Here is a 26905-nt window from a genome sequence, read left to right as displayed (position 1 = left end):
GACTCAAATGATGTCAATTAGCCTATCAGAAGCTTCTAAAGCCATGACAACATTTTCTGGAATTTTCCAAGCTGTTCAAAGGCAGTCAACTTAGTGTATGTAAACTTTTGACTTACTGGAATTGTGATACAGTGAATTATAAGTGAAATAATCTGTCTGTAAACAATTGTTGGAAGAATTACTATTGTCATGCTCAAAGTTGATGGCCTAATTGACTTGCCAAAACTATAGTTTGTTAACAATACATTTGTGGAGTGGTTGAAAAACGAGTTTTAATGACTCCAACCTTAGTGTATGTAAACTTCCGACTTCAACTGTAGGTGCTAGTTTTCTCCGAAGTGATTAAGGCCTACTCTCCCTATTAGTTCCACTGAATGCACACATGCACGCAAGGTGGACATTAATGGGAATTTTGTCACAATCACATTGAGGGGTGTGAGGTGATTATACAACGATCTCTGCTAACTGCTATCACTGTTATATTAAGATGCAATTCATGTGTTCGGCGGGTAATTAGCTTCCCCAGCTGGACTTCCTTGCTTTGACCTTTCTCAACTCCCCACTTTTAAGGTGCTGTATCAAGACATCTCGGCCTGCGTTGACTGATGCAGCCAATTAATAGAAGAACAAAGCAAGAACTTAATGTGTTTCACACCTAAATTGCGTACATTTCTTCATTTAACCTTTGGCGGCGGCAAGGGTTGAGCAGGAGCAGGGGCCTTCCATGGCAGACAGGGGCCAAAGGTCAAAACGGGGTTAGGTTTGACTGCCGATAGGCTACACAGTGTGGTGTATAGCTGACAGATGTTACCGCTGCTGCCACAAGTTAAACCTCTAACTTAAAGCTGTGAGATGAGGCCTACCCCTGCCTTGCCCCTACCAGCAGCCAGCTCCTCCTGCTCCTGTCTGCATCAAAGTGTGATGCAGCCATGTACCTGTCCCTTGGCAGCCCGCTCTGTGCCAGACATGAGGCTGTGAAATCCTAATCAGGAGGGTGTGTGTGTGTGTGTGTGTGTGTGTGTGTGTGTGTGTGTGTGTGTGTGTGTGTGTGTGTGTGTGTGTGTGTGTGTGTGTGTGTGTGTGTGTGTGTGTGTGTGTGTGTGTGAGAAATTGAGGACTAAGCGTGAGAGAGAGTGTGAGGACTAAGGGTGTGTGAGAGAGACAGAGAGAGAGATTGAGGATTAATGGTGAGAGATTGAGAGATAAAGAAATTGAGGACTAAAGGTGAGAAATTGAGAGAGAGAGATTGAGGACTACGGGTGAGAGATTGAGAGAGAGAGATTGAGGACTAAGGGTGAGAGATTGAGAGAGAGAGATTGAGGACTAAAGGTGAGAGATTGAGACATTGAGGACTAAGGATGAGAGATTTAGAGAGAGAGATTGAGGACTAAGGATGAGAGATTTAGAGAGAGAGAGAGAGAGAGAGAGAGAGAGAGAGAGAGAGAGAGAGAGAGAGAACTTGTGCAAGACAGAAAAATAAAGAGAGGGGGTGAGTTAAAGGTAATATCTCCTTAGTTGTATTGAAAAAGTAATGTTTTATATTTGAGCTAAAAGCAAGCCACTGCAGTGATGAGGACACAGCTGTTTTCAAGCGACCAGTATCAGGCCGCCATTTTGGTCCCACCAGTTAGACAGTTTCATCTGGTGTGTAAAGTGAGCTCTCTTCTCATTTGAATGGTCCTATCCCACAACACAATGAAGTAAATAACACAGTGCAGTGGAAAAGTGGCTATTGGCAGTGGGACGTGGTACAGGGTTAACCCGGGTTCTCTAATGAAAAGCCTTTTGTTCCGTTTCGTCTCACAGACGACCATTACACACTCCATTACTGACACTATTCTCCCCCAAAAAGACCACCACATTAAATATGTTACCAATCAAAATAGAGAAAATTTATAATAATATATTGTAAAAAAGTCAGGGTTGACATGGTGAGGAATAAGGAGGCCCAGCACCTAGCCCTGGGGGACACCCTTTGTAACTGCACCAGTGTAATATTATATAGTAAAAAGGGACCCATTGCATTGGCAAGGTGGCAAATTTGGATTTCATTGTCATTGTCACCAAATTGGGTATTATCTTCGCCACATATTTGCTAGCTATCAAGTAAAATTGGTTGAGTGACAGCTCCAGAGGCTAAGCTAATAAAACCATCTGAACACATCTGGTTATCAACATTTAATGACTTTATTAATATGGTGTAGAGCATGTTTGGATTTATATTATCTTACAATGAGCCCTTAGCCTTAGACACAGGCTCATTGAAGTGTGGCAATACCACTTAGCGTACTCTTTCAGAAATATTATTAAAGAAAATACACCTCCAAATCTCTCTTATGTAAATTAACTTCCCTGATAGAGAAAATGCACACACACACACACACACATTCTCGGAAATGCGGAGCATGGGAGAGGAGCTGTTAGTAGAAAAACTTTTGTGATGAGGTTGCAGCTCAATAGGATAAGTGCCTCATCTTTGACTATACCAAAGCAATTACACTCCCCGGGTATTTATAGATGCTAGCGTCCTTAGTGTTAGCTTTTTCCCACAGAACAGATAAGGGAAATTAATGGAGCGCTAGCAACCGCTAACTGGGAAAAGGGGGATATCATCATGTTGTCCGGCTCCACAGCTGAGACCCATAGAGAGGAGAGGTTACAGCAATGAATAGATTCCTCAGATCATCTATCTGTGGCATTGGGTGGACACAGGCATCTGAGGCATCTGTCACTGTGTGTCAATGTGTGAATCGCGGGGCCTTTCGAGTGTTGTCGCTAACCTCCCACCTCAACCGTGCATACAAGGACATGAAAGCAGACAATAGTTTCTAGTCATCTCTGCCGATTTGATTTGATGTATTACTGTATACGGCACACAGACAGATGTATTGAAACCCAAACAAGCTCAGCAGAAAGAGAGAGAGAGTTTCTCTGAAAGGGTTTTCTAAAAAAAGAACACACTCCTCCAGATATGGTATGGCGGGGGAATTGGATGGAGTCTTTGATCTGATTTGTCTCTTTCTCTCTTACTCTCTCTTACTCTCTCTCTATCCCTCCCTCTAGTTTCAGCATTGAGCCCAACTATGACTTCCTGTATATCTACGACGGACCAGACAGCAACAGCCCTCTGATTGGTAGCTTTCAGGACAGCAAGCTTCCGGAGAGGATCGAGAGCAGCTCCAACACCATGCACCTGGCTTTCCGCAGCGATGGCTCTGTCAGCTACACCGGTTTCCACCTGGAATACAAAGGTAGTAGGACAGAGGAACGTTTCTGCTTAGCTGTTTAGATTGGTTCCTATACCAACGTCAGAAATGTGCATAGTTTCCTTTCGTTGTTTTGTATGCGCAGAATATGTCATGAGAATCCAAATGCTTTCTATCCACAGTATTCTGGTAGTAGAGGTGGATACAATGTTTTAGCATTTGAATTAGGAGTTTTGTTAAACTCTCCTCAACATCTTTCAACAAAGAAACTCCCTCACTGCCTGTGTTACCTGTTTACATCTCATGTTCATACTACTGTTGAAGCTTATTTGTTATATACAGCATATACTGTATGTGTATATAAATCTTTGCCCTTTTCAGCCAAGCTGCGTGAGTCGTGCTTTGATCCAGGCAGTGTGATGAACGGGACCAGGCTGGGCAGCGACTACAAGCTGGGTTCCACCGTGACGTTCTACTGCGAGTCGGGCTACGTTCTCCAGGGCTACTCCACGCTCACCTGCATCATGGGGGACGACGGCAGGCCCGGCTGGAACAGGGTGCTGCCCAGCTGTCAAGGTACAAAACATGCATACTGACATAGGCCTACCGGTTGAAGCTAGAGAAAGGCCGTTAGATATGGTCATAGCAGTGTACTAACGGAAATACATCTGTTATGATGTTTACTGAGCTGGGATAAAAATCCAATAAAACAATTTGTGGGGATTGCCCAAAAGTTGTAGTAGCCACTGTAAAACAATCAATATGACTTACAGCACACATGTAAGCACACGGAAGATAATCATAAGACCAGACTGCTAAGCTGTCTGTGTAATCCTTGTGTGTGTTCCATGCTGCTCGTTTCTGGAAGACTTCGCATGGCCAATGTATTGAATAAATGTGAGCTAGATGCTCCTTCAGAGAGGTACATTAGAAGTTGAGCGGTGCTTTGTGTGTCTGTTTGTGTTCCCCAGCACCGTGTGGGAGTCGTTCCACAGGGTCAGAGGGCACGGTGCTGTCTCCTAACTTCCCCCGCAACTACACCTCAGGACACAGCTGTGTGTACTCCATCTCCGTGCCACGAGAGTTCGGTAAGTACACAAGGTTATACAATTCATTCAAATTTGAGTGAAATGACCTTGATAAGCTCGTGACTTTGGTAAGGACACACGTCCTGACACTTGTGCTTGGGATATGTTTGGTGTGACATAAACGTCGAGACCCTTGGTGTGAAATAAGATCAATGTGGTGGGAATTCATGACAGTCTGTGAACTTATTTTTTAACAAAAGATGGACTTCACTGAAAATACTGTAGCAGTCTTCTTTGCTTCATAGCAGATTTTAATTTCATGCATTTTTAAAGCAAAACATCGATGTTGAAAAAGTTCAACACATCCATCATCGCTTTGGGAAAATGTTGCCATTTCATCTTGACATTAGGCCACGATTTGATGACATTGGCTTCTGTTGTATAAATATTTTTGTGTTCTTCATCCCATTTCCTTCTTTCATCAGTATAGTCCCTCAGAGGTGGCTGTAAGAAAACCTTCAGTGGATGAATTAGATGTGTCCTACTGTATTAGGATTCGCTGTAAAATGTGCAGGGTCAGAAACAGCAAAGTGGTGCGCACTTGTAACTAGGCAACAAGCCGTCGATTTGCTGTGACGTGCAGTTTTAAAAAGCTTTTTATTGGCATTAGGACTCACCAGAGGGTGAGGCATAATAGTGATTTTACATCAGGTGGATGTGATCTGTCTGTCTTCAACTGTTTCTCTATCCAACACCCATTACCCATTAATTGGGATGTAGCACACTGTATTTGATAATTATATAGACTCCAAAACTTTATTCTAATGCTCATATTTCCTTTCATGTGGTTAGGATGACTGTTTTTCACTGATTGGTCTCTCTTCCAATAGTCTTCAATGCATCGTGTTATGGGAGTTAACCCTGTAAATTTAATGAAAAGATTGACATGTTTCAGCATGCTAGCTTGTTATATTGCAAAGTGTTACAATACCGTTGCACTTGATTTACACTGCGTATCTTAATCAATCAGCGAAAACAGTGTAGTAGAAAAGTCAATTGTGTTACATTTGGACAGCAACCATGGCCTGTCTCTGTTGTCGTTGCTGCAACTCAATCCTCTCTTTGTGCCTATTCCATAACATGGGGCTTGTGAAAGTGGCCTTTTTCTACACAATAGGATCTGTACAATTGTCACAATCGTCTGTAAAACCCAATCCGTGTGAGCTACAAACTAATAAGTCAACACCAATGAAAGATGAGACTCTCACAAACACGACAGTGTTGACTCTACAACATCCACAAGCTTTACAACAGTCGTCTGAACTCTGTCATGGACGTCCTCATTTTGAAGAGGTCTTCTCACAAAACCGACAGTCTAGATAGACCAAACCATTGGAGCTACAAACTAATGTGTCACCAATATCGAAAAAGGAACATCTCACAAACACGAAAGTCTGAAGGTAACCCAGTATCAGGCTGTAAAAATAGCAGAAAGTGCATTGGGGGTCAAATGTGCCACGAATAACGTGACAAAACATGGGTCAAATGTTTTGTTGTTGTTTTTCTTATATCTCTCAGATATAGGACAGACACTTCAAAATCTTGATCCTTGTGATTTATTTTTGGACTGTCTGTTTTGCCATGTACACGTGTTATTTAATGTGTTTCTATGAGCTATAGCAGTAAAGGCCAAATTCAATCTTCCATCAAAAAAAACTTCTGATACCTACTGGGGTCCTAAAATCCTAAATCAGGTGGCTAAATGATGCATTGTATAATCATATTAAAACAATTCCATATGTTAGCCAGATATTGTGATCTAAGGGCTTAGACCTACAGGTAACAACAACAAATGTTATTTAACAAATATTTATCTCACTGTTACACTTAATGTTTTAAGCTTCACCACCATTAGTCTATTAATGTGCTTTAAAGCTGATTGTTTGAAAGAAAAGAGTTGATTATGTGTGCCAAACACAATACAGATATAACTCAGGTTACTCAGTAGAGTTTTGCTCAGACAGTGGGGGGCAATGGGAAGGATTGTTGTGAGGATTATTTCTCATTTCTATCCCTCTGTGACCCAGTCCTGTCAGTCCTCTAACTCGGAGTTCACAATACTGCTCTCTGAAACCCAGAGATATCCATTTAAAAGGAGTGCATTTGTTCTCTAAAGCCGGATACAAAAAGCCTGGCTGTTTTGTGGTGTGGATTTGCTCAAAGGGGATTGACTCTTCAACAGCCCTTCTTAACACTCACTCTGTACTGTTAGCTGTTGTCTCTGGCTGTAACTATTATAAATGTCTATATCCATGTCCATAGAACGCATTGCGTTTATTTATAGACTTTGTGTGTGTGTGTGTGTGTGTGTGTGTGTGTGTGTGTGTGTGTGTGTGTGTGTGTGTGTGTGTCCTATTACCCCGATACCTCCACAGTATAGTTATAATGTAATGAGTATCGGTCATTTAATATGATATGATTATTACATTGGATTTGAAACTCTCAGGCTTAGTAAACAATGTGGAGGATAATTGATTGCTGGCTACAATTGACAGAATGTGCTCTAATCACTATATTAAAATATGCAAGCATTGTTCTGTCACAAGCTACATAGCATATCTCTGTCACATACGGTAGACTTTTGGGGTAGACACATCTGAAGACAAGGTTATCTGAAATGTGCCAGGATTCAGGAGAGCGTTAGTAAGCCTGTTCTAGCTCCTGTGTTTGGTCCAAGTGAAGACTGTAAAGCTTCAGGTTCTCTTCTCCCATGGAAAAACACAAATACAATTCACCTGAACAAGATCAATAAAGACATAAATATATTGGAGATGGGGAAGTTTGTTCCCAAGATGTAGGTTTGTAATGCACGACCAACTGGGAGCCAACGGGGAGCCAACGGGGAGCCAACGGGGAGCAAACGGGGAGCTAACGGGGAGCAACCCTGGAGCTAACGGGGAGCAACCCTGTTTGCTAACGGGGAGCAAACAGGGAGCAAACGGGGAGCAAACGGGGAGCAACCCTGGAGCTAACGGGGAGCAAACGGGGAGCAACCCTGGAGCTAACAGGGAGCAAACGGGGAGGAACCCTGGAGCTAACGGGGAGCAAACGGGGAGCAACCCTGGAGCTAACGGGGAGCAAACGGGGAGCAACCCTGGAGCTAACGGGGAGCAAACGGGGAGCAACCCTGGAGCTAACGGGGAGCAAACGGGGAGCAAACGGGGAGCTAACGGGGAGCAACCCTGGAGCTAACGGGGAGCAAACGGGGAGCAAACGGGGAGCAAACGGGGAGCTAACGGGGAGCTAACGGGGAGCTAACGGGGAGCTAACGGGGAGAAAATGGGGAGCTAACGGGGAGCTAACGGGGAGCTAACGGGGAGCCAAGGTTCAGTGATTTCATTGGATTTTCATCTGAAGGTAATAGGTATCATGGATATTAACATAGCCAGTAGTCTTAGACAGCGTCTTTTGTACACCTCTGCTTTATCTGCCATTGGTTTTGATTGACCTGATCTTTGAACACTGTAAGCAGCACATTCTGGACATAAATCACTGGTAGAACATCAGTAGCAAGGGACCACAACACACACACACACACACACACACACATAGAAAGACATACACACTTCCATGGACGCATGCACAAACACACACATACATACTCATACACAGATGCATATAAATGCACTCACCCACACACACAGACGGACACATACACAGATGCATACACACACATACACACACACAAACAGATTGTTACAAGATGCAGGCATGGCAGTTTGTTCCCTCTGACAAACAATGCTAACGGTGGGAAGGCTGAATTCTCATTTCACTAGCCCAGCGGGATAACTGGTTGCAGTAATGAAGTCATTGCAACCAGCTTAGTCGTCTGGGACAATAGCTGAAGTTTTTGCTGGAATCGGTACATTTTTGAGCAACAACGGCACAGTACATTTGTGACATCTCTTAATAATACGAGATCCTAGATCAGCACTCCTACTCTGAAGGTGGCTCAGACTCAGAGCTAGCCTTTCTGAGGTAAAGTGTTAATCCTATGGGTTCACTGCTCTACATTTTTTTGCCTCTATGGCCTATTTATTGCCTTACCTCCCTAATCTTCTACATTTGCACACACTCTACATAGATTTATCAATCGTGTTATTGACTGTACGTTTGTTTATGTGTAACTCTGTGTTGTTTTTGTCGCACTGCTCTGCTTTATCTTGGGCAGGTCACAGTTGTAAATGAGAACTTGTTCTCAACTGGCCTACCTGGTTAAATAAAGGTGTTCTCAACTGGCCTACCTGGTTAAATAAAGGTGTTCTCAACTGGCCTACCTGGTTAAATAAAGTTTATATTAAAAAAACATGTTTTTAGTGTTAAATATTTTTTTATAATCAGAAAATAGAAAGCGGCACGTCATTTGAAAGCTACAGGCCTTGTATTTTTGTAAATCAAACTCAAATCTTACTGCTAGCATAAGAACCCCCCATAAAGGCCGTAAAGTTTGTAATGTAGATCAAGTCACCAAAAGTGTAAACATTTAGTGTGCATGGAAAGGGTACACCCTGATGGTCATTGCATTTCCTTCTCCATCCACATTACATTGTATGCATCCTCCACATGCACTGTTTATCTAGCTTAAAATAGGAAAAGTGAGTGGTAAAATAAGTTAACCTCTTACTTCTACCCCCTCCTTTTTCGAACATTCTGTTAAAAATCGCGCAACTTTTCAGCGTCCTGCTACTCATGCCAGGAATATAGTATATGCATATGATTAGTATGTGTGGATAGAAAACACTCTGAAGTTTCTAAAACTGGTTAAATCACGGCTGTGACTGTCTTCAACTGTCTGTGTCTTATTTAAAAATGAAAAGGCATAGTGACTCACTCACTACCCAAACCAGATACAACTGGTTTCAAGTGGCAAAGAGACGTCATGTGATCTCCCACTGCAATCTAGCGGACGAACTGGAAATCAGACATAGCATACAGTATATATATACATAAAATGGATAGGTAGAGACTTCAGCTTTCTCCTCATTCCTTTAAGACACAACATGAAGGTATGGCACGTTGCGCAAGCCCTGCACCTTTAAAATGGCTGTGTGCCAATGGGAATTTGTGCATGTCTAGAGCACCACAATTAGGTAAAGATCTGAGAATTCATTTTGGAACAGTAGCTGGTGACATATTTTATCTCAAACCTAGACTTTCAAATGTCTTATTCCACAACATGGGGATTTTTTTATGTATATATATATATATATATATATATATATATATACATTTAATTAAATCGGCTCTGTGGTAGTCACAAACACCTTTATCTGAATCCCATACTTCTTACCTTACTAACAGTACTAAACCGTGTTTGTAGGACTTGAAACCAACATTTTATTAGGGTAGTATACAATATTATGCGTAGTTTAGAAAATGTCACCAGAGGGCGTCAGAGTTTAACAGACCCACTCAAGCAGATGTCGTGGCCATAATGCATCGCCATGCAGTTTCCAATAGGGTTATGTTAATCTATTTTGGAAATTCCAAAGAACAGAATAAACTCAAACATCTGTAAATCAAAAGGAAGACCTGTTTTTGGTTTGTAAGTCCGAAAAATGTGTCTTGCAACTCAACTTACTACCTTTTTGATATACTTTGTTCAACAATATAATATTGTTACATACTCCTCTTGGGAACGCACCACCCCGCTACATCTCAACTCCCCGTGGAGTGAAAACAGTATGTGATCGTAGGTGCGGGGAAGTACGACAGAAGCAGAGAAAAATACCATTTACAGGGAATTTATTATTCCTTAACACAGTAATGTGGGGTAAAGGGTCTGGATGGAACCAAAGCAAAGAAAGTAAAAGTTAGAGTCCCCTCTTCTACCTTACCTGCCTTCCCACTTCTTACCTAACCTTAAGCACCACCTGGCACGCCTTCCCCCCCTGGGAACAAATGAAACAGAATCATTTAAGTGAACAATTTCAGTTAACTAAAAACACTAAGTCCTATTGGCATACACATACCTCTGAAGGAGCAGCTACAAAATAATATCAACAAAACTTTCACTGACCAACACAGGACACAAAAAGAAGCTCTCCTTCCTGAGGGAGGAACACTGGCTTTTATCTAGCTGGAGAAGGAGTTGGTAATTGAAGAGACAGCTGTTTCCCCTGACAAGAGGGAGGGGTCAGAGCTCCAATCAGCGATGGAGCTGACCAGTCAGCTGCTTTAGGATTCCAGAAAGCCATTTCCTGAAATACACACACATACAAACCCACAACAACACAGAAACTGGGGAACGTAACAATACAAAAAGTTGATATTACAGTTCCAATGCATGAAAATGGCACTTGTTTTTTATTGACTGAATATATATGAGGCAATTTAGCAATTAGGATTTGTTATCTGTAATGGTTATGATAAATTAGGCATTGTTGCGCACTGTTGGCATGTAGATAAATCCACTTTTTTTTTGTGCTGGTCTTCTGTTCTAAAAATAGCTTCTTCTTTTTGGCGGTGGGGGGGGGAGTACTCAAAAAGAAATCATGCAAGTACTCAAACAGTCCAAAAAGGTCAAATGCCCATCCCTACCACTCACCCATTCATTAGTTTCCCCCGAACCCAGAGCCACCAATGTTAAAGAATGCACTGTTCTGCAGCAATTTTTTTATGTTTCATTATTCTGTCACAAAGAATGACAGCAGCAATATTTCAGACAATGACAAGTTTGGTCTAGCAGATGATTAATGTAGAAGGAGAGAGAGCAGAGAGTGGAAGTGCTTCTCTCCCCTCCTCTCTCTCTCTCTCTCTCTCTCTCTCTCTCTCTCTCTCTCTCTCTCTCTCTCTCTCTCCCATCACTCTCTTTCTCTCTCACCCCTTTCTGCCCCCCTATCTCTTTCTCTCACTCTCTCTCTGGCCTTGGGCACACCATGTAAAATCAATGGAGAGATCTTCCACTTCTCCTACCACGCCAATCCACTCACATTTGGGTGAACTATCCCTTTAATTGGAGATTACGTTTGTATAGTCGTATAAATCCTGTCCTTTTTTGGTCTATCACCTTTTTCTCTCACTCATTCAGGTTATTCTGGTGTTAAAAGGTAATTGATTTGGATTAAACCTGTTACTAAACAATTATTATTTGCAATTAGCATCAAATAAAATAATATATAATATACTACATTGACATTTACAGTCCCAAAAACAGTAGATGACTGTAATGCCAGGCAGCAGAACACACACACAAAACATAGACGCACGAAAGCACACACTTCCACCACATGATTACTACTGCTGTTACCAAGGGAATCATTTCATCATTATGTTGTTTTTTTACTGATGGGCTGTCTGCCATCATCTCCAGCCCATTTAAGGCTAATAAGGGAAATGGAAAACCTAGTCAGTAGCACAACTGAGGGCATTCAACCAAAATGTGTTTCCCTCTTTTAACCCAAACCCTCTGAATCAGAGAGGTGATGTGGGCTGCCTCAATCGACATCCACATTATCGGAACCCGTGGAGCAGTTGTTGTTGGCGATTAACTTCCCAGCTCGGAGAGTAGAAATAGTGACCTTTCGTTTACTGGCCCAATGCTCTTAACTGCTATGCTACCTGTCGCCCCTTAATACCAACCCAAAGTGGCAAACGGACATATTTGCACATTTCAATACTTTCAAACATCTGCTGTCAGAGCACCTGAGTTTGGAGAAGAAAAAAGTCTGAAATAATACAGAAATTGCATTATATTGACTGAGCTGTCTAGTTGTTGCATAATTGAGTTGATGTGCATGTTAGTTAAAAGAGAGAAACATTAACCCATGCCATTAAACTATTGAACATTTACCACTATTGTGGTATGCCATTGTTGACTCTTTGTGCAACACAGGCTTGAGAGAGAGAGAGAGAGAGAGAGAGAGAGAGAGAGAGATCCCTCATCACTTCTAAAACCGTATATCTAACCCATCTTCTCCAGCTATACAGACGGCCTCCCCGACACATCATATCTCATGAAACATCTCCGCACTTTTTATCATTTTATAGAATTCAAATTCCACCCTAAGGCGCACAGAGACCATCCCATTAAATAATAGTAAAGGGTCCCACCTTTGACCCTGTTTCTCCTTGTTAGCCAAATAGCCAACTTTGTCTGAGCAAACAGAAAATTTAGCAACACACATTTGGCTCAAACAGACATTCCAACAAAGACATTAATGGCATTAACCTGGCGCACACAGAAAACACATGATGCACAGTTTCACTCATGACAAAGAAAGGAAACCCCTGTCCGACTCCCGCGTCGCCCCTTGCCAACAAGCTATTCATGGCCAGAGTTCCATGTAGAACCCTCCACTGGAGGTCCCCTGACCTCTTTGGTACTGGGGGTTTGTAGAGCCCCCTCTATCTAAAACCCACTATACTCTCTGCCCCACATACCCCCTGCCACTGATGTGCCTTCACTCCTAATGTTCCTCACCTTAATGCAGAGCTTGTAAAGGATTTTACTTCCCACCCAGTGGTGGAAAACGTTCCCAATTCTCATACTTGAGTAAAAGTGAAGATACCTTAATAGAAAATGACTCAAGTAAAAGTGAAAGTCACCCAGAAAATACTACTTGATTTAAAGTAAAACAATATTTGGTTTGAAATATACTTAAGCATCAAAAGTAAAAGTAAAAGTGTGAATTATTTCAAATTCCTTATATTAAGCAAACCAGAGAGCATCATTTTCTTGTTTACTTTAATTTGCTGTTAGCCAGGGGCACGCTCCAACACAAGACATCATTTACAAACAAAGCATGTGTTTAGTGAGTCCAACAGATCAGAGGCAGTAGGGATGACCAGGGACGTTCTCTTGATAAGTGTGTGAATTTGATAATTGTCCTGTCCTGCTAAGCATTCAAAATGTAACGAGTATTTTGGGTGCCAGGGAAAATGTAGACTAAAAAGTATATAATTTTCTTTAGGATTGTAGTGTAGTGAAGTAAAAGTAAAAAAAAAAAAACTAACTTTAACCCTTTCAAGTATTTTTACTTAAGTACTTTACACCACTGCTCCCACACACTCAAACTACCCAGGCTCAGAGTGTTAAAGTCCAACAAGTCCCCATACCCCCTTGCCAGTCCCCAGTTTCTGCCGTCACCTGCAGTGGCGGAAACATTGGTGGCCCCTCCCCCTTTGACAGCAGCATGCATGCAGGTTCCCTCCAGTCGACATCAGTATGGTACAGCAGTCTCTGCGCCGCCTTTAGTCGGGATGCAGCCACCCTGCTTTCCAGTTCCATCAGGCCTTGTCCTTCTTCGTGGACGGACATGTACAACACTGACACCCTCAGCCGGTGAACAGAAACAATCCACCAGGTTGAGGACAACCAGTTTATTCCACAGGGAGGATGCCGCCAGCTTGTTGATTATCAGCACCCTACATCTATATGACACTTGGGACAGGAGCCACCTACACCTGGCCAATCTTGACACCACTGCCTGTGAAAGCCCCACCCAGTTCTTTGTGACCCACCTCTCCAAGTCCAGGTACACCCCCAAAATGTTAAGCCCTTCACAACCCCACTGCAAATCCCTCAATGCCCCACATAACAGAGTTTTGCTCTTGCCCCAGTTCACCTTCACTGACAAAGCTCCCTCCTACACCTTCAGACTAGTCTCTAGTGCCTGCATGTCCTGCCCATCCCTGTCCATCACAGAAACGTCATCTGCATATACCGCCACTGCTATGCCGGTCAACACACCCATGCCTGTCCAGCACACTCCCTGCAGTCTCTTGCGTAGGAGGCCCAAAAAAGGCTTAATGGCTAGTGTATATAACTGCCCCGATATAGGGCATCCTTGTCTAATCCCTTCCTCACTCAGACTGGCGCCCCCCTCCCACCTTGACCATACATGACGTCCAGCATACATCTTCACACAAGCCAAAATCCTTTCCTTAAACACAGACATCACATTAAACAGATACTTATGGTCCATTCTATCAAAAGTCTTATTTTGGTCTAAAGAGACCAGTCCAAAGTTCACATTAGAAACTCTCGAAAAGTCCAACATATCCCTGATTAAGAACAAGCTGTCCATGATTGAGCATCCCGGTACACAATATGTCTGGTCCTTGTGTACTATAGAGTCCAGATGGTACTTCAGTCTGTTATCGAGGACATTGGCAAATATATTTTAGCCCGCACAGAGCAATTCCCACAGGCCTCCAGTTCTTAAGTTCACAAAAGTCCTCTTTTTTGGGCAGGAGAGTCAGAGGCAGCTCATAGGCAACTCTCCTACCCCGTTGACACTCACGCAACACGCAAAAGAAATCCAGTCCAATTATTTCCCAGAATTTTTTATAAAACTCCACTGGGAGTCCATCGACCCCCAGTTCACGGTCGGGGGACATTTGGGTTACAGCCTCTGCCAGTTCATGGGACAATAGGGGAATGTCCATTTTATCCTTCTGTGCCAGAGAGAGCTTAGAGAGTTCTGCAAACAAAACCTGGGCACACATAGGATCAGACAGTCCTCCCCTATTATACAACTCAGTATAAAACTCCACAGTCGCTCCTGCATCTCCCCCACCACAGAGGTCACCCGCTCATCCGACAGCGCAGACAATGCATACCCTTGGCTTCACTGGTCTGTCTTTCCAAACCAAAGAAGGAGCTTGGAGTGTCCATCTCCTTAACCATGAAGAACCTAGCTCTTACAAGTGCTGGATCGAAACCCTGAGCTGACAAGGTAAAAATATGTTGTTTTGCCCCTGAACAAGGCAGTTAACCCACTGTTCCCCGGTAGGCCGTAATTGTAAATAGGAATTTACCTCCACTTCACTGATACTATGCTCGAGTTCCCCCAATACTTTCCTAGCCTCTAAGGATGAGTGAGCTGTTTACTGTTGACTGAAATTGCTGAATTTTGACTTTTCCCACATCCCACCATTGACTCAGAGACTCATACTCCTCTATTCACAGCTCTCACCTTTCCCAAAAAGTCTGGAAACCTTAGCAAAAAGTGATATCTTGTAAGAGCTTTACATTAAACCATGGTTATGTGGTGATCTGAAAAACCCACCTGGAAAATGGTAGTGCCCAACAGCCTATTGCTCTGATTCGTGGACATGTAAAACAGATCTAGTTGGGCTGCACTCACCCTAACCCCAAAGACACATGTATACTCTCTTGTGTTGGGATGTCTTGCACCTTTCCACCAGAGGCCCCAATCAACTTCTTTCTTCTCCCCCTTTTTCCTCTTCTGCTTGACACTCTCTTCCACCGGCCCCTAGTCGCTTGCCCTTCCAGATTAACCTGACTAGGCCCATTCATGACATGACTAGACCCAGCCTCATTTACACCAGCATCTATCTCCTGATTAGACCCAGCCTCAGCTACACCACCATCTATAGCATGACTAGACCCAGCCTCATCTACACAGTGGTTGCTCCACTAAAAGTTTTGAAATTATGCTGCAAGATTTAGAGGTAATTTATGGTTTAGTACAGTACCCTGCATCACTACTTCATTGCTCCAGACCAGCGCAAGGGGAGTTAGAGCACTGATTATGCTTTTGGGCCCTACTGTGTCTCTAACTGACAATGAATGGGCGACATAAACCTAAATAGAAACTGATAATTGTGCACGACTTCAGTATTACTTACTAAAACAGTTGTTACACTAAGGTTTTTATTATTTTATTTTGTTAGGATTATTTTGCTCTTACTGTAGTACTGTAGCCCACTCCCGACCGGTCATGTTGTACAGCGCCTGAGTGGCGTAACGATCTAAGACTCTGCATAGCTGTGTTGCTACAGATGCTGGTTCAATACCTGTGCTGGCCATGACTGTGTTTCTTCTACTTCTGTTGCTTTCTGGCACTTGGTTCGGTGCCTATAGTTGACCTGTGCTTTGATGTGAGATGGCGAGGAGGCTGAGAGCTTTTTTTTCCCCGCTTTCAATCCTCTCTCATATGTTCAGAAACCAATTCTGATGTTCATCAGGTTTTCCACCCATAACAGAGCAGTGCTTCATTGTGCAGTGATAAACAGTATCTCTCTGTCTCTCTTTTGTTCTCTCTCTCTCTCTCTTTCTCTTCGTCTCTCTCTCTCCCCTCTCTCTGTGGGGTTCTCGCTTAGTTTATTGCTTAGTGTTAGGCCAGGCATCTGTGTGGTACAGGGTAAAAGGCTGCTTCCTCCCTCCCTTCCTCCATCCATCCATCTCTACTGGGTTATTTCTAGATGTAACTCCCCCGTGAGGCGAGCTGTTCGCTCACCAGAAGAGTTCTCCACTTGAAACTGAAAGGGGGAACTTAATCTTGTTGACCCACTCTCTCTCTTTCCACTTTGAACAAGGTTTATTAATTGGCCTTTCCAATACGACATCTCTGCCTCACCGCACAACTAAGAACAGGAGTTTGTAGTGCAATGGTGTGTGGGGTGTTTTTATATTATTAACTACATTAAGTAAGGAAAGATTTAATATACAATGTGAGTAAACTATCTGTATTTTGGACCTCTCATGGCCCACTCATGAATTCCTGTAAATAATGTGAAAACGGGTTATATAAAGACTCATTATAATGTAATAATAACAATGTATTCATAAAGTTAAGAGAACCTTCAAACCTTACCAACACAGTGCTATTACTGTATTAGCTTGAGCTCAAGAGTGGTGGAGAGGACCAATTGCAGTCACTAAACCAGGATGTAAAATATCAGCAAAACTGGAGACTGATGGCAAACCAACTAATCCGATTGCCATCTGACTGTCAGTCCATTCAAAGAGGCATGAGTGATGAGCGCTCTTGCAGCTCCAAGCTGGTTTATGGAGAATTCACATTGTTGTTATAATACCTTGTTTGGCTTGGGCTTGGATGATTCTGCGCAGAATTTGGGATTTAAATTCTGATTCAGCAGATTTTGAGTGAAATCTTTCCATTGCTCAGTTTTTTCTTTTCCCAGTAGCTCCTGAAGGCATTCAGTGAGCTGACCTAAGCTCTCAGTGGACAAACACCATATCTCTTTATTTTCTTACATCAGATCTCTCTCTCTGTCTCTCTGTCTCTCTCACTCTCTCCCCCTCCCTCTCTCCCTAACTGTGAGTCCCTCCAGACTGCATAAGGCTGTGAAAGCCTAGAGTGAAAACATCAAACCCAGTGTAACATAACTCAAGGCACACGAGAAACAGACAGGAGAGAAGGGAAGGCACTAAGAGCATGTTAAAGTGTTTGGCTTGAAAGCCAGTCACACCATGGATATCTCAGTGCTTCTCACTGTTGACTGTAATCAAAGAATATGTCACTTATTTTCTTTGTCATGGGAAAGATATTTTAACTCTTGCCACCAGTGGTGGTTCCCAAGTGATGTCATTATAGAGAGAGACTGAAAGTGGGCAGATGAAATACGTATTGGTCTTATTCATAGATGATCAATTATTAACAGGATTAATAATTGATATCAGATGATCAGTATTTCAACGGCATCGGTGGATTTTAAGTACCGGTCCAGACTTTTTGGACATCTCAATCCAAGGACACATCAGTTCACCCAAATGCAAATCACCATGAAGCACGACCTGTTGTGTATGATACACTGTGTGTCATCTGTTTCTCTACATGTCCATGTACTGCATTTATCTAAAGCAGCCATTCAAAACAGGCTAAGATGAGTTGTTTGTCCTTGTCTGATTAGTAAGCCATCTCTACAGCTTCATTCCAAATGGCCCGCTATGTCCTTAACGGATAACGGAGTGGCTGCGGTTCCGGATTTTCTGGAACACAACTTGCTGTTGCAAAAAAAAAGAGATTTCTGCGCATGCAGGATCCACTAGCCTACCACTTTTCAGCTGCTGCTCAGTGCTCAGTCACTCCTCCATTGTTAGTGCTGTCACTCCTCTGTTGTAACATCAGACTAAAGCAAACATAAGCAGGACACAAACAGGTTGTCTAGCAATTTCATGTTCTTTTTTCAGGAGGGAGTTAGCTATTTGTGGCCTACATAGCATATCAAACAAGCAAGCCACAGACAGGCAGTCAATAGCGATTTAATGTACTTTTTTTCATCATTGTTACAAACATTGGCAAACAGGTCAGTTCTGGGTCTGATTCTGTGGCTCAGAGGCCTGTCCTGGACCCCTGTGGAGGGGCTGTGGAGGGCTGTTGACATTGTGTGGCCCCTGGGGTCCAGGGCTCTTCTCCGGTGGAGAGGATGGTGGGTAGAACACACAGAGAGACTGATGACTGCTTTGTACAGAGAGAGAGAGCGAGAGAGAGAGAGAGAGAGAACAGACAGGCTCCAAATCCTGCAGATGGATGGAATGTTAATGTGAGGATAAGACGAGGCACAGCCTGGAGGCTCTTATATGCTACCACTCAAGCCCAGCCCCTACAAAACACACCCAACACTCAGAGAGAGAGAGAGAGAGAGAGAGAGAGTAAAAGGAAGAAAGAGAAACAGTATGCTCTTATAGTCTATCCAGGCCCCTCCACAACACAACACACCCAGCAATCAGAGAGAGAGAGAGAGAGAGAGAGAGAGCAGGAGAGGAAGAAAGAGAGATAAGAAGCTTTTATCCTGAGAGGGAGAGGGACAGATAGAGGGTGAGGGAGAGAGAGCATGACTGAGTATTATTGTAGTGTGCTTTTATAAAGGATAGACTGTCCATCTAGAACGACACTGAGATAGACCAATGTGTTCTTTTGCAACTTGGACATTATCTGTTTGCTTCTATCATTCTTTCTACCACTGTTCTTATCACGCTCTCTCTCTTTCTGCCTTTGTTGTGTTGCATGGCTATCCTGATTTCTCTGTCACCACCAGAAACAGTACATGATATTCTCGCTCTCGCTCTCTCTCTCCCTCCCTCCCTCCCTCCCTCCCTCCCTCCCTCCCTCCCTCCCTCCCTCCCTCCCTCGCTCTGTCGCTCTCTCTCTCTCAATTACATTTCAATGTCAATTTAAGGGGCTTTATTGTCATAGGAAACATATGTATAGAATAAACATAATAAACAATAAAAACATTTACAGTTAACATTACACTCACAAAAGTTCCAAAAGAATAAAGACATTTCAAATGTCATATTATGTCTATATACAGTGTTGTAACAATGTGCAAATAGTTAAAGTACAAAAAGGAAAATAAATGAACATAAATATGGGTTGTATTTACAATGGTGTTTGTTCTTGACTGGTTGCCATTTTCTTGTGGCAACAGGTCACAAATCTTGCTGCTGTGATGGCACACTGGTATTTCACCCAGTGGATATGGGAGAATATCAAAATTGGATTTTGTTTTGAATTCTTTGTGGATCTGTGTAATCTGAGGGAAATATGTGTCTCTAATATTGTCATACATTTAGCAGGAGGTTAAAAAGTGCAGCTCAGTTTCCACCTCATTTTGTGGGCAGTGTGCACATAGCCTGTCTTCTCTTGAGAGCCAGGTCTGCCTACTGAGGCCTTTCTCAATAGCAAGGCTATGCTCACTGAGTCTGTACATAGTCAAAGCTTTCCTTAATTTTGGGTCACAGAGGTCAGGTATTCTGCCACTGTGTAATCTCTGTTTAGGGCCAAATAGCATTCTAGTTTGCTCAGTTTTTTTGTTAATTATTTCCAATGTGTCAAGTAATTATCTTTTTGTTTTCTCATGATTTGGTTTGGTCTAATTGTGTTGCTGTCCTGTGGCTCTGTGAGGTCTGTTTGTGTTGGTGAACAGAGCCCCAGGACCAGCTTGCTTAGGGGACTCTTCTCCAGGTTAATTTCTCTGTAGGTGATGGCTTTGTTATGGAAGGTTTGGGAATTGCTTCATTTTAGGTGGCTGCAGAATTTAATGGCTTTTTTCTGGATTTTGATCATTAGCGGGTGTCGTCCTAATTCTGCTCTGCATGTATTATTTGGTGTTTTACATTGTGGAGGGTATTTTTGCAGAATTCTGTATGCAGAGTCTCAATTTGGTGTTTCTCCCATTTGATTAATTCTTGGTTGGTGAGCGGACCCCAGACTTCACAACCGTAAAGGGCAATGGGTTCTATATCTGATTCAAGTATTTTTAGTCAGATCTCAATTTGTATGTCAAATTTTATGTTCCTTTTAATGAGGTAGAAGTTCCTTCTTGCTTTGTCTCTCAGATTGTTCACAGCTTTGAGGAAGTTATCTGTGACGCTGATGTTTAGGCCGAGGGACATATATTTTTTTTGTGTGCTATATGGCAATGGTGTCTAGATGGAATTTGTGTTTGTGGTCCTGGCAACTGTACCTTTTTTGGAACACCATTATTTTTGTCTTACTAAGATTTACTGTCAGTTCCCAGGTCTGACAGAAGCTGTGCAGAAGATCTATGTGCTGCTGTCCTTGGCTGTGGACAGAAGCATCAGATCATCAGCAAACAGTAGACTTTTGATTTCAGATTCTAGTAGGGTGAGGCCGGGTGCTGCAGACTGTTCTAGTGCCCTTGCCATTTAGTTTATACCTATGTTGAAGAGGGTGGGGCTCAAGCTGGATCTGTGTCTCACCCCACGGCCCTGTGGAAAGAAATGTGTGTGTTTTTTTACCAATTATAGTTAACGGCACACTGGTTGTGTACATGGATTGTATGTTTTTCCCCCAACATCACTTTCCATTCATTTGTATAGCAGATTCTCATGCCAAATGGAGTTGATCGCTTTTTTGAAATGAACAAAACATGAGAAGACTTTGCCTTTATTTTTCTTTGTTTGTTTGGAAATTAGGGTGTGCAGGGAGAATACGTGGTCTGCTGTACGGTAATTTGGTAAAAAGCCAATTTGACATTTGGACTTTGTTTTCACTGAGGAAATGCACAAGTCTGCTGTTAATGATAATGCAGAGGATTTTCCCAAGGTTGCTGCTGATATATATCCCACGATTATCAGGAATCAAGGTAAGAACAAGATGCAGACACGTTGAATTGACAATGGTTTAATATTCCTACAGGGGCAGGTAATAGACAGGTCAAGGCAGGCAGGGGTCAGTAACCAGAGGTGGGGCAACGGTATCGGACGGCAGGCAGGCTCAGGGTCAGGGTTTGCAGAGGTCAACAATCCAGAGGTATGGCAAAGGTACAGGATGGCAGGCAGAGTAGTCAGGCAGATGGACTCAGAGTCAGGACAGGCAAGGGTCAAATCCAGGAGGGCAAGAATAAGAGAGACTGGGAAAAGCAGGAGCTGAGAACAAAAACGCTGGTTGACTTGACACACAAGACAAACTGGCAACAGACACACAGAAAACACAGGTATAAATACATTGGGGATAATGGGGAAACAGGTGAAACAGATCAGGGTGTGACAACAATAGTTATTGGGGTCAAATTCGTCTCTGCTTTTGTGAATTGGGATGATCAGTCCTTGGTTCCAAACATTTGGGAAGATGCCAGAGCTGAGGATGATGTTAAAGAGTAATAGTATAGCCAATTGGAATTTGTGTTCTGTATAATTTATAATTTCATTTAGGATACCATCAACACCACAGACCTTTTTGGGTTGGAGGGTTTGTATTTTGTCATATAGTTAATTAAATGTAATTGGAGAATCCAGTGGGTTCTGGTAGTCTTTAATAGTTGGTTCTAATATTTGTATTTGATCATGTATATGTATTTTTTCTGTTTGTTCTTTGTTATAGAGCCTAACAGATTGGATAAGTGGTTTATCCATACATCTCTGTTTTAGATAGATAACTCTTTGTGTTGTTGTTTGGTTAGTGTTTTCCAATCTTCCCAGAAGTGATTAGATTCTATGTATTCTTCAAATACATTGAGCTGGCTTCTGACATGCTGTTCCTTCTTTTTCAGTAGTGTATTTCTCTATTGTTTTAGTGATTCACCATAGTGAAGGCATAGGCTCAGGTTTTCTGGGTCTCTAGGTTTTTGGTTGGACATGTTTCTCAATTTCTTTCATAAGGTTTTTGCATTCTTCATCAAACCATTTGTCATTGTTGTTCTTAGGTTGTCTGCCTGACATTTGTATATTTGATAGGGAAGCTGTGAGGTCAAATATACTGTTTAAGTTTTCTACTGCGAAGTTTACACCTTCACTAATGTTTTGTCCAGGAAGTTGTCTAGAAGGGATTGAAATTGTTGTTGCCTAATTATTTTTTGGTAAGTTTCTACACTCATTTCCTTCCATCTATAGCATTTCTTTATATTATGCAGTTCCTTTGGCATTTATGCCTCATGATTGAGTATTGCTCTGTACAAGTAGACTGTGATTTTGCTGTGATCTGATAGAGGTGTCAGTCGGCTGACAGTGAACACTCTGAGAGACTCTGGGTTGAGGTCAGTGATAAAGTAATCTACAGTACTAATGCCAAGATATGAGCTGTAAGTGTACCTACTGTAAGAGTCCCCTCGAAGCCTACCATTGACTATGTACAGACTCCATGTGTGACAGGGCTGCAGGAGTTATGACCCGTTTTTGGGGTTGTTTTGTCATAGTTGTGTCTAGGGGGGCATATTTGGGAGGGAATGCTATCACCTCCAGGTAAGTGTTTGTCTACTAAGAGTGTCAGGTTCTTGACCAGTTCTGGCATTTAGGGCGCCACAGCCCTACATGTCACTGGGCCTGGAAATGGTTGAGCTCCCCCTTTAGGATGGGGATTCTATTGGGGGGGATCTCTCTCTCTCTCTCTCTCTCTCTCTCTCTCTCTCTCTCTCTCTCTCTCTCTCTCTCTCTCTCTCTCTCTCTCTCTCTCTCTCTCTCTCTCTCTCTCTCTCTCTCTCTCTCTCTCTCTCTCTCTCTCTCTCTCTCTCTCTCTCTCTCTCTCTCTCTCTCTCTCTCTCTCTCTCTCTCTCTCTCTCTCTCTCTCTCTCTCTCTCTCTCTCTCTCTCTCTCTCTCTCTCAGGCAAACACACAAACTCACTCACCACCACTTAAAGTACATGTCTGATGGTACAGCATGATGGAACAATGGGAATAGTGACTCTCACAAAACGACACAATGTTATTTTGTGAAGAATGATTGAGGATGGAACACATAGCATGCCTGGGCATGGTCTATTGATGATGTCTGGATCACTGAATCAGATAGCACTGCACAAACACAATGCATCTCAATATATTGCTGTGTCAATGGTGAGGTGGGAACCCAAACCGGCTGCGTGCATGCGCTATCGTGCATACATTTATTTTGTCCCCCTACACCAAAAGCAATCACGACACGCAGGTTAAAATTTTTTAAAAACTCTGAACCAATGACATTAATTTGGGGACAGGTCGAAAAGCATTAAACATGTATGGCAATTTAGCTAGTTAGCTTGCACTTGCTAGCTAATTTGTCCTATCTAGCTAGCTTGCACTTGCTAGCTAATTTGTCATATTTAGCTAGCTTGCTGTTGCTAGCTAATTTGTCCTAGGATATAAACATTGAGTTGTTATTTTACCTGAAATGCACAAGGTCTTCTACTCCAACAATTATTCCACACATAAAACGGCCAACCGAATCGTTTCTAGTCTTCTCTCCTCCATCTGGGCTTTTTCATCTTTGAACTTATATGGTGATTGGCATCTACACTTTTACTACGACTACCGGCAAAACAGTTCGTCTTTCAATCACCCACGTGGGTATAACCAATGAGGAGATGGCACGGGGGTACCTGCTTCTATAAACCAATGAGGAGATGGGAGAGCCAGGACTTTCAGCGTGATCTGCATCAGAAATAGAAAGGAGTTCTATTTTAGCCCTTGGCAACGCAGACGCTCGTTGGCGCGCGCAAGCAGTGTGGGTGCAATAATATGGATTTCTAAATTTATTTTGCGACGCTCGCGCACGCGACGTGTCCGGTCTGGTCAGCATGTTACATACATCTACAAACTGTTACTGGTGGCACTTTGTCTCAGCCTGGACTCAGTGGCTCTGGATCTACAGTAGGCTCCCCATTGAGTGGTGTAAACACTCTGTGTTACCATTATCAAACAGTCTCCAGATAACGCTGATTTTAGTCATCACAGATAAAATACTTTAAATCCTCTGAGTGGCAAGGAAGAGTCTTCAGAGGTGTAAGAATAATTCGGAGTACACAATTATTTGGTGCAGTGTCAGTAAACACACAGAGCGCTTCATGTCCAATGTTTCATGTTGTGAATTATTCCCTTTGGAGGGATAGTGACGAACAGAACAGAAAGAGACAAGGGTGTCTGAGAAAAAGTCAAGTTCACCAGTGGTGAGAGATGACAGAACCCAATGTGTGTGTGCATGTGCGCGTGTCACAGACAGAAAGTTTCTCGCCCTGTGAATTCATCGAGCCCTGAGCTGTCCTGATCCACAACAAAGAGAGTCGGATTTATCTGTGAGCCATGGAGGGCACCAAGGGGAATGAGGATTAATGGGCTGTGTAGGCCGGGGCCTGGGCCTTGTCTGAGATTGGCTCCAGGATAGGGCTGCTCCAGCCCAGGGAGGTCCTGTGGCAGCCTGCCCCAGGTAGAGGGGTGCCCGGGGGGGGGGGGGGGAGGCATGGATCTGAAGCCCCTGGATCGAAGCATTACCCCACTCCAGCCAGGGCTCATATGGGACTCTGTGTTTGATATCTATGTCGAAGTGGGAGAGCAAAGAGTTCAGATGGGGATTGTTCAGGCAGCAGCCACTCACATTACACACACACACTGCACTCAAAACAGAGCAGGCCGGCCAGAGAAAGCGAGAGATGATTATGAAATGGAAAGATCATGTACTGTGTGTGCGTGTGTGTGAGTGTGTGTGTGTGTGTGAATGGGTTGGTTCTTCTATTCTAAAATAGTCCCCACAAGGATAGGAAAACAAGGACAATTCTTCCTTGTGGGGACATTTTCCACGTCCCTATCAGGAAAAAGGCTATTTTAAGTTCAGGGGTTAGGTTTAGGGTTAGGGTTACAATTAGGATTAGGGTTAGGGTAAAGGGTTAAAATTAGGATTAGGGTTAGGGTAAAGGGTTAGACTGCAGTGGGCTAAGTCAGGGTCACACAGAGTGTTTTTTGGTAGTCTTAAACACATCTACTTTGAAACAAAAGTATACACCTCACACACATGGTTATGGGATCCAGAAAAAGAAGACACCTCTACCATGTCAGATATAGATTTTAAATGTATTACATTTTGAGTTTGCATTCCAATATTACACTTTATATACACTACAGAAGACTGAAATATAGCACAACTGTTTGACATAGAATCACTGGGTTTTTGTCGTTTTTAATTATGAAATTATGAAATATATTAATAACGTTCAACCCATGAGGCCAAAGATTTTGGTCATTGACTGCAGGAAAGGGATACACCTGCTAAACGAAACCCTTTGAGGCAAATAGCTAGGTTGCATCCCAAATGGGTGCTATTTGTCTCACCATCCTTTTATCCCTGTGGCTTGACTGAGGTGTTATCTCCAAAGACATCTAGTTAGAGGACTGAGTCCAGACCGACTGAGTCCTGAATGACTGAGTCCTGACTGACTGAGGAGTCCTGACTGGGAAAACATGCTGCTAGACGAGGGGGTATAGCTCAGCCTGATCACTAGATCACTAGACTTAGATTTCAGATGTTTGAAAAGGTCCCCATATTGATATATATTGATACATGCCTTCAGCGGCACTAACAAATGTGTAGTTTTTGCGATTATGCACCACTGGCCGCAAACTCATTATAACTGGAGCCAGAGCACCCTGCTTAGACCACTGTACCACTGTAGTTCACAGTGCTCTAGCAAGCCGTGAAAATACTTGATGATACGTTTTTTATTATTTTGTACTAAACTGTTAACCTTTGAGTTGTTTCTGTTTTAACCCAGTAACCATGCAGAACGAATGCATCAAAAATATCCATAATACGTGGAATTTCAAAGGGAAACTATGAGATCTTGTTGGTAATGTATATCTACCACGTTGGGGCGCCGGTAGTTTGGGTGCGTGTTTGTGTGTCTGTGCGTTTGTGTGTGTGTGACGTGTGTATGTGCATGTGCATGTGTGCGTGTGCATAGGTTGGCGAGGGGGGTAGATGTACCACGGCCCTGTGTGTGTGTACAGAAGCTCTATCTAGCTGTACAGTCAGAACACCAGCAGGCCACCCAACGGCAGCACGGACCAACGCTGGGGTGATTACCCTTTTGTCCTCTAGCTCCTTATCCCACGGACGCAGGTCCCAGATAATGAATTCCTTTCAATATTAGACATTTTCAAGATCCCAGCCCCTCGCCTGATTATTATTGGCCCTATTCCACTGATTTCATGAATACTGCAGACTGAGATTCTAGTCCAGTGTGACATTCAGAGAGCTTCCCTTCTGCTGCAAGGTCATTGAAGAGTGAATCGCATTAAGCCAAGGCGTTTATATTGCAGTAATACTGTATGTATTCCCTGTTTTATGCTTGGATTGGGAGCTTTTGGCACAGAGGAGATTTTCTCATGTCTCCCATCATTAATTGTGTTTATTTTGCACTTTAGAGGTTGAAAGGGTTTTAAATGAAAGCCATGATGGCTATTGCACACATTATTTCAGTGTCAACATTTGATATTCAACATTGTACCTGGGAAAGTTGGGAAAGTTATAGCATTTGAATATAATTAATTCAGCCAAAGAAGTCGCGCTTCTGTTCGACCTTGAGTCGATGTATGTTTACACTTTGCATCTTACAGATGGTAATTGTATGCTTTGTACAATGGGGTATTGTGCCTGCCCTTAACACTTCTGTTCGGTATTTCCACGACTG

The 26905-nt window shown here is 42.9% G+C and overlaps 1 protein-coding gene across 3 annotated transcripts in view; it reads left to right on the top strand.

The window, feature by feature from the left end:
* Nucleotides 1-26905, top strand: part of LOC139392197 (CUB and sushi domain-containing protein 3-like) — a 634291-nt gene that overhangs the window by 448364 nt on the left and 159022 nt on the right. For all 3 annotated transcript variants that reach the window (XM_071139991.1, XM_071139990.1, XM_071139989.1), the window contains exons 29-31: nucleotides 3064-3251; nucleotides 3588-3782; nucleotides 4178-4294. In XM_071139991.1, coding sequence (XP_070996092.1) covers nucleotides 3064-3251; nucleotides 3588-3782; nucleotides 4178-4294 — 500 coding nt within the window. The remainder of the gene's footprint in view (nucleotides 1-3063; nucleotides 3252-3587; nucleotides 3783-4177; nucleotides 4295-26905) is intronic.

This window comes from Oncorhynchus clarkii, chromosome 32 (assembly GCF_045791955.1).
Source record: "Oncorhynchus clarkii lewisi isolate Uvic-CL-2024 chromosome 32, UVic_Ocla_1.0, whole genome shotgun sequence".
Taxonomy (NCBI): domain Eukaryota; kingdom Metazoa; phylum Chordata; class Actinopteri; order Salmoniformes; family Salmonidae; genus Oncorhynchus; species Oncorhynchus clarkii.
Note: the sequence above shows the minus strand (reverse complement) of the source record. Positions and strands in the feature narration are given on the sequence as shown.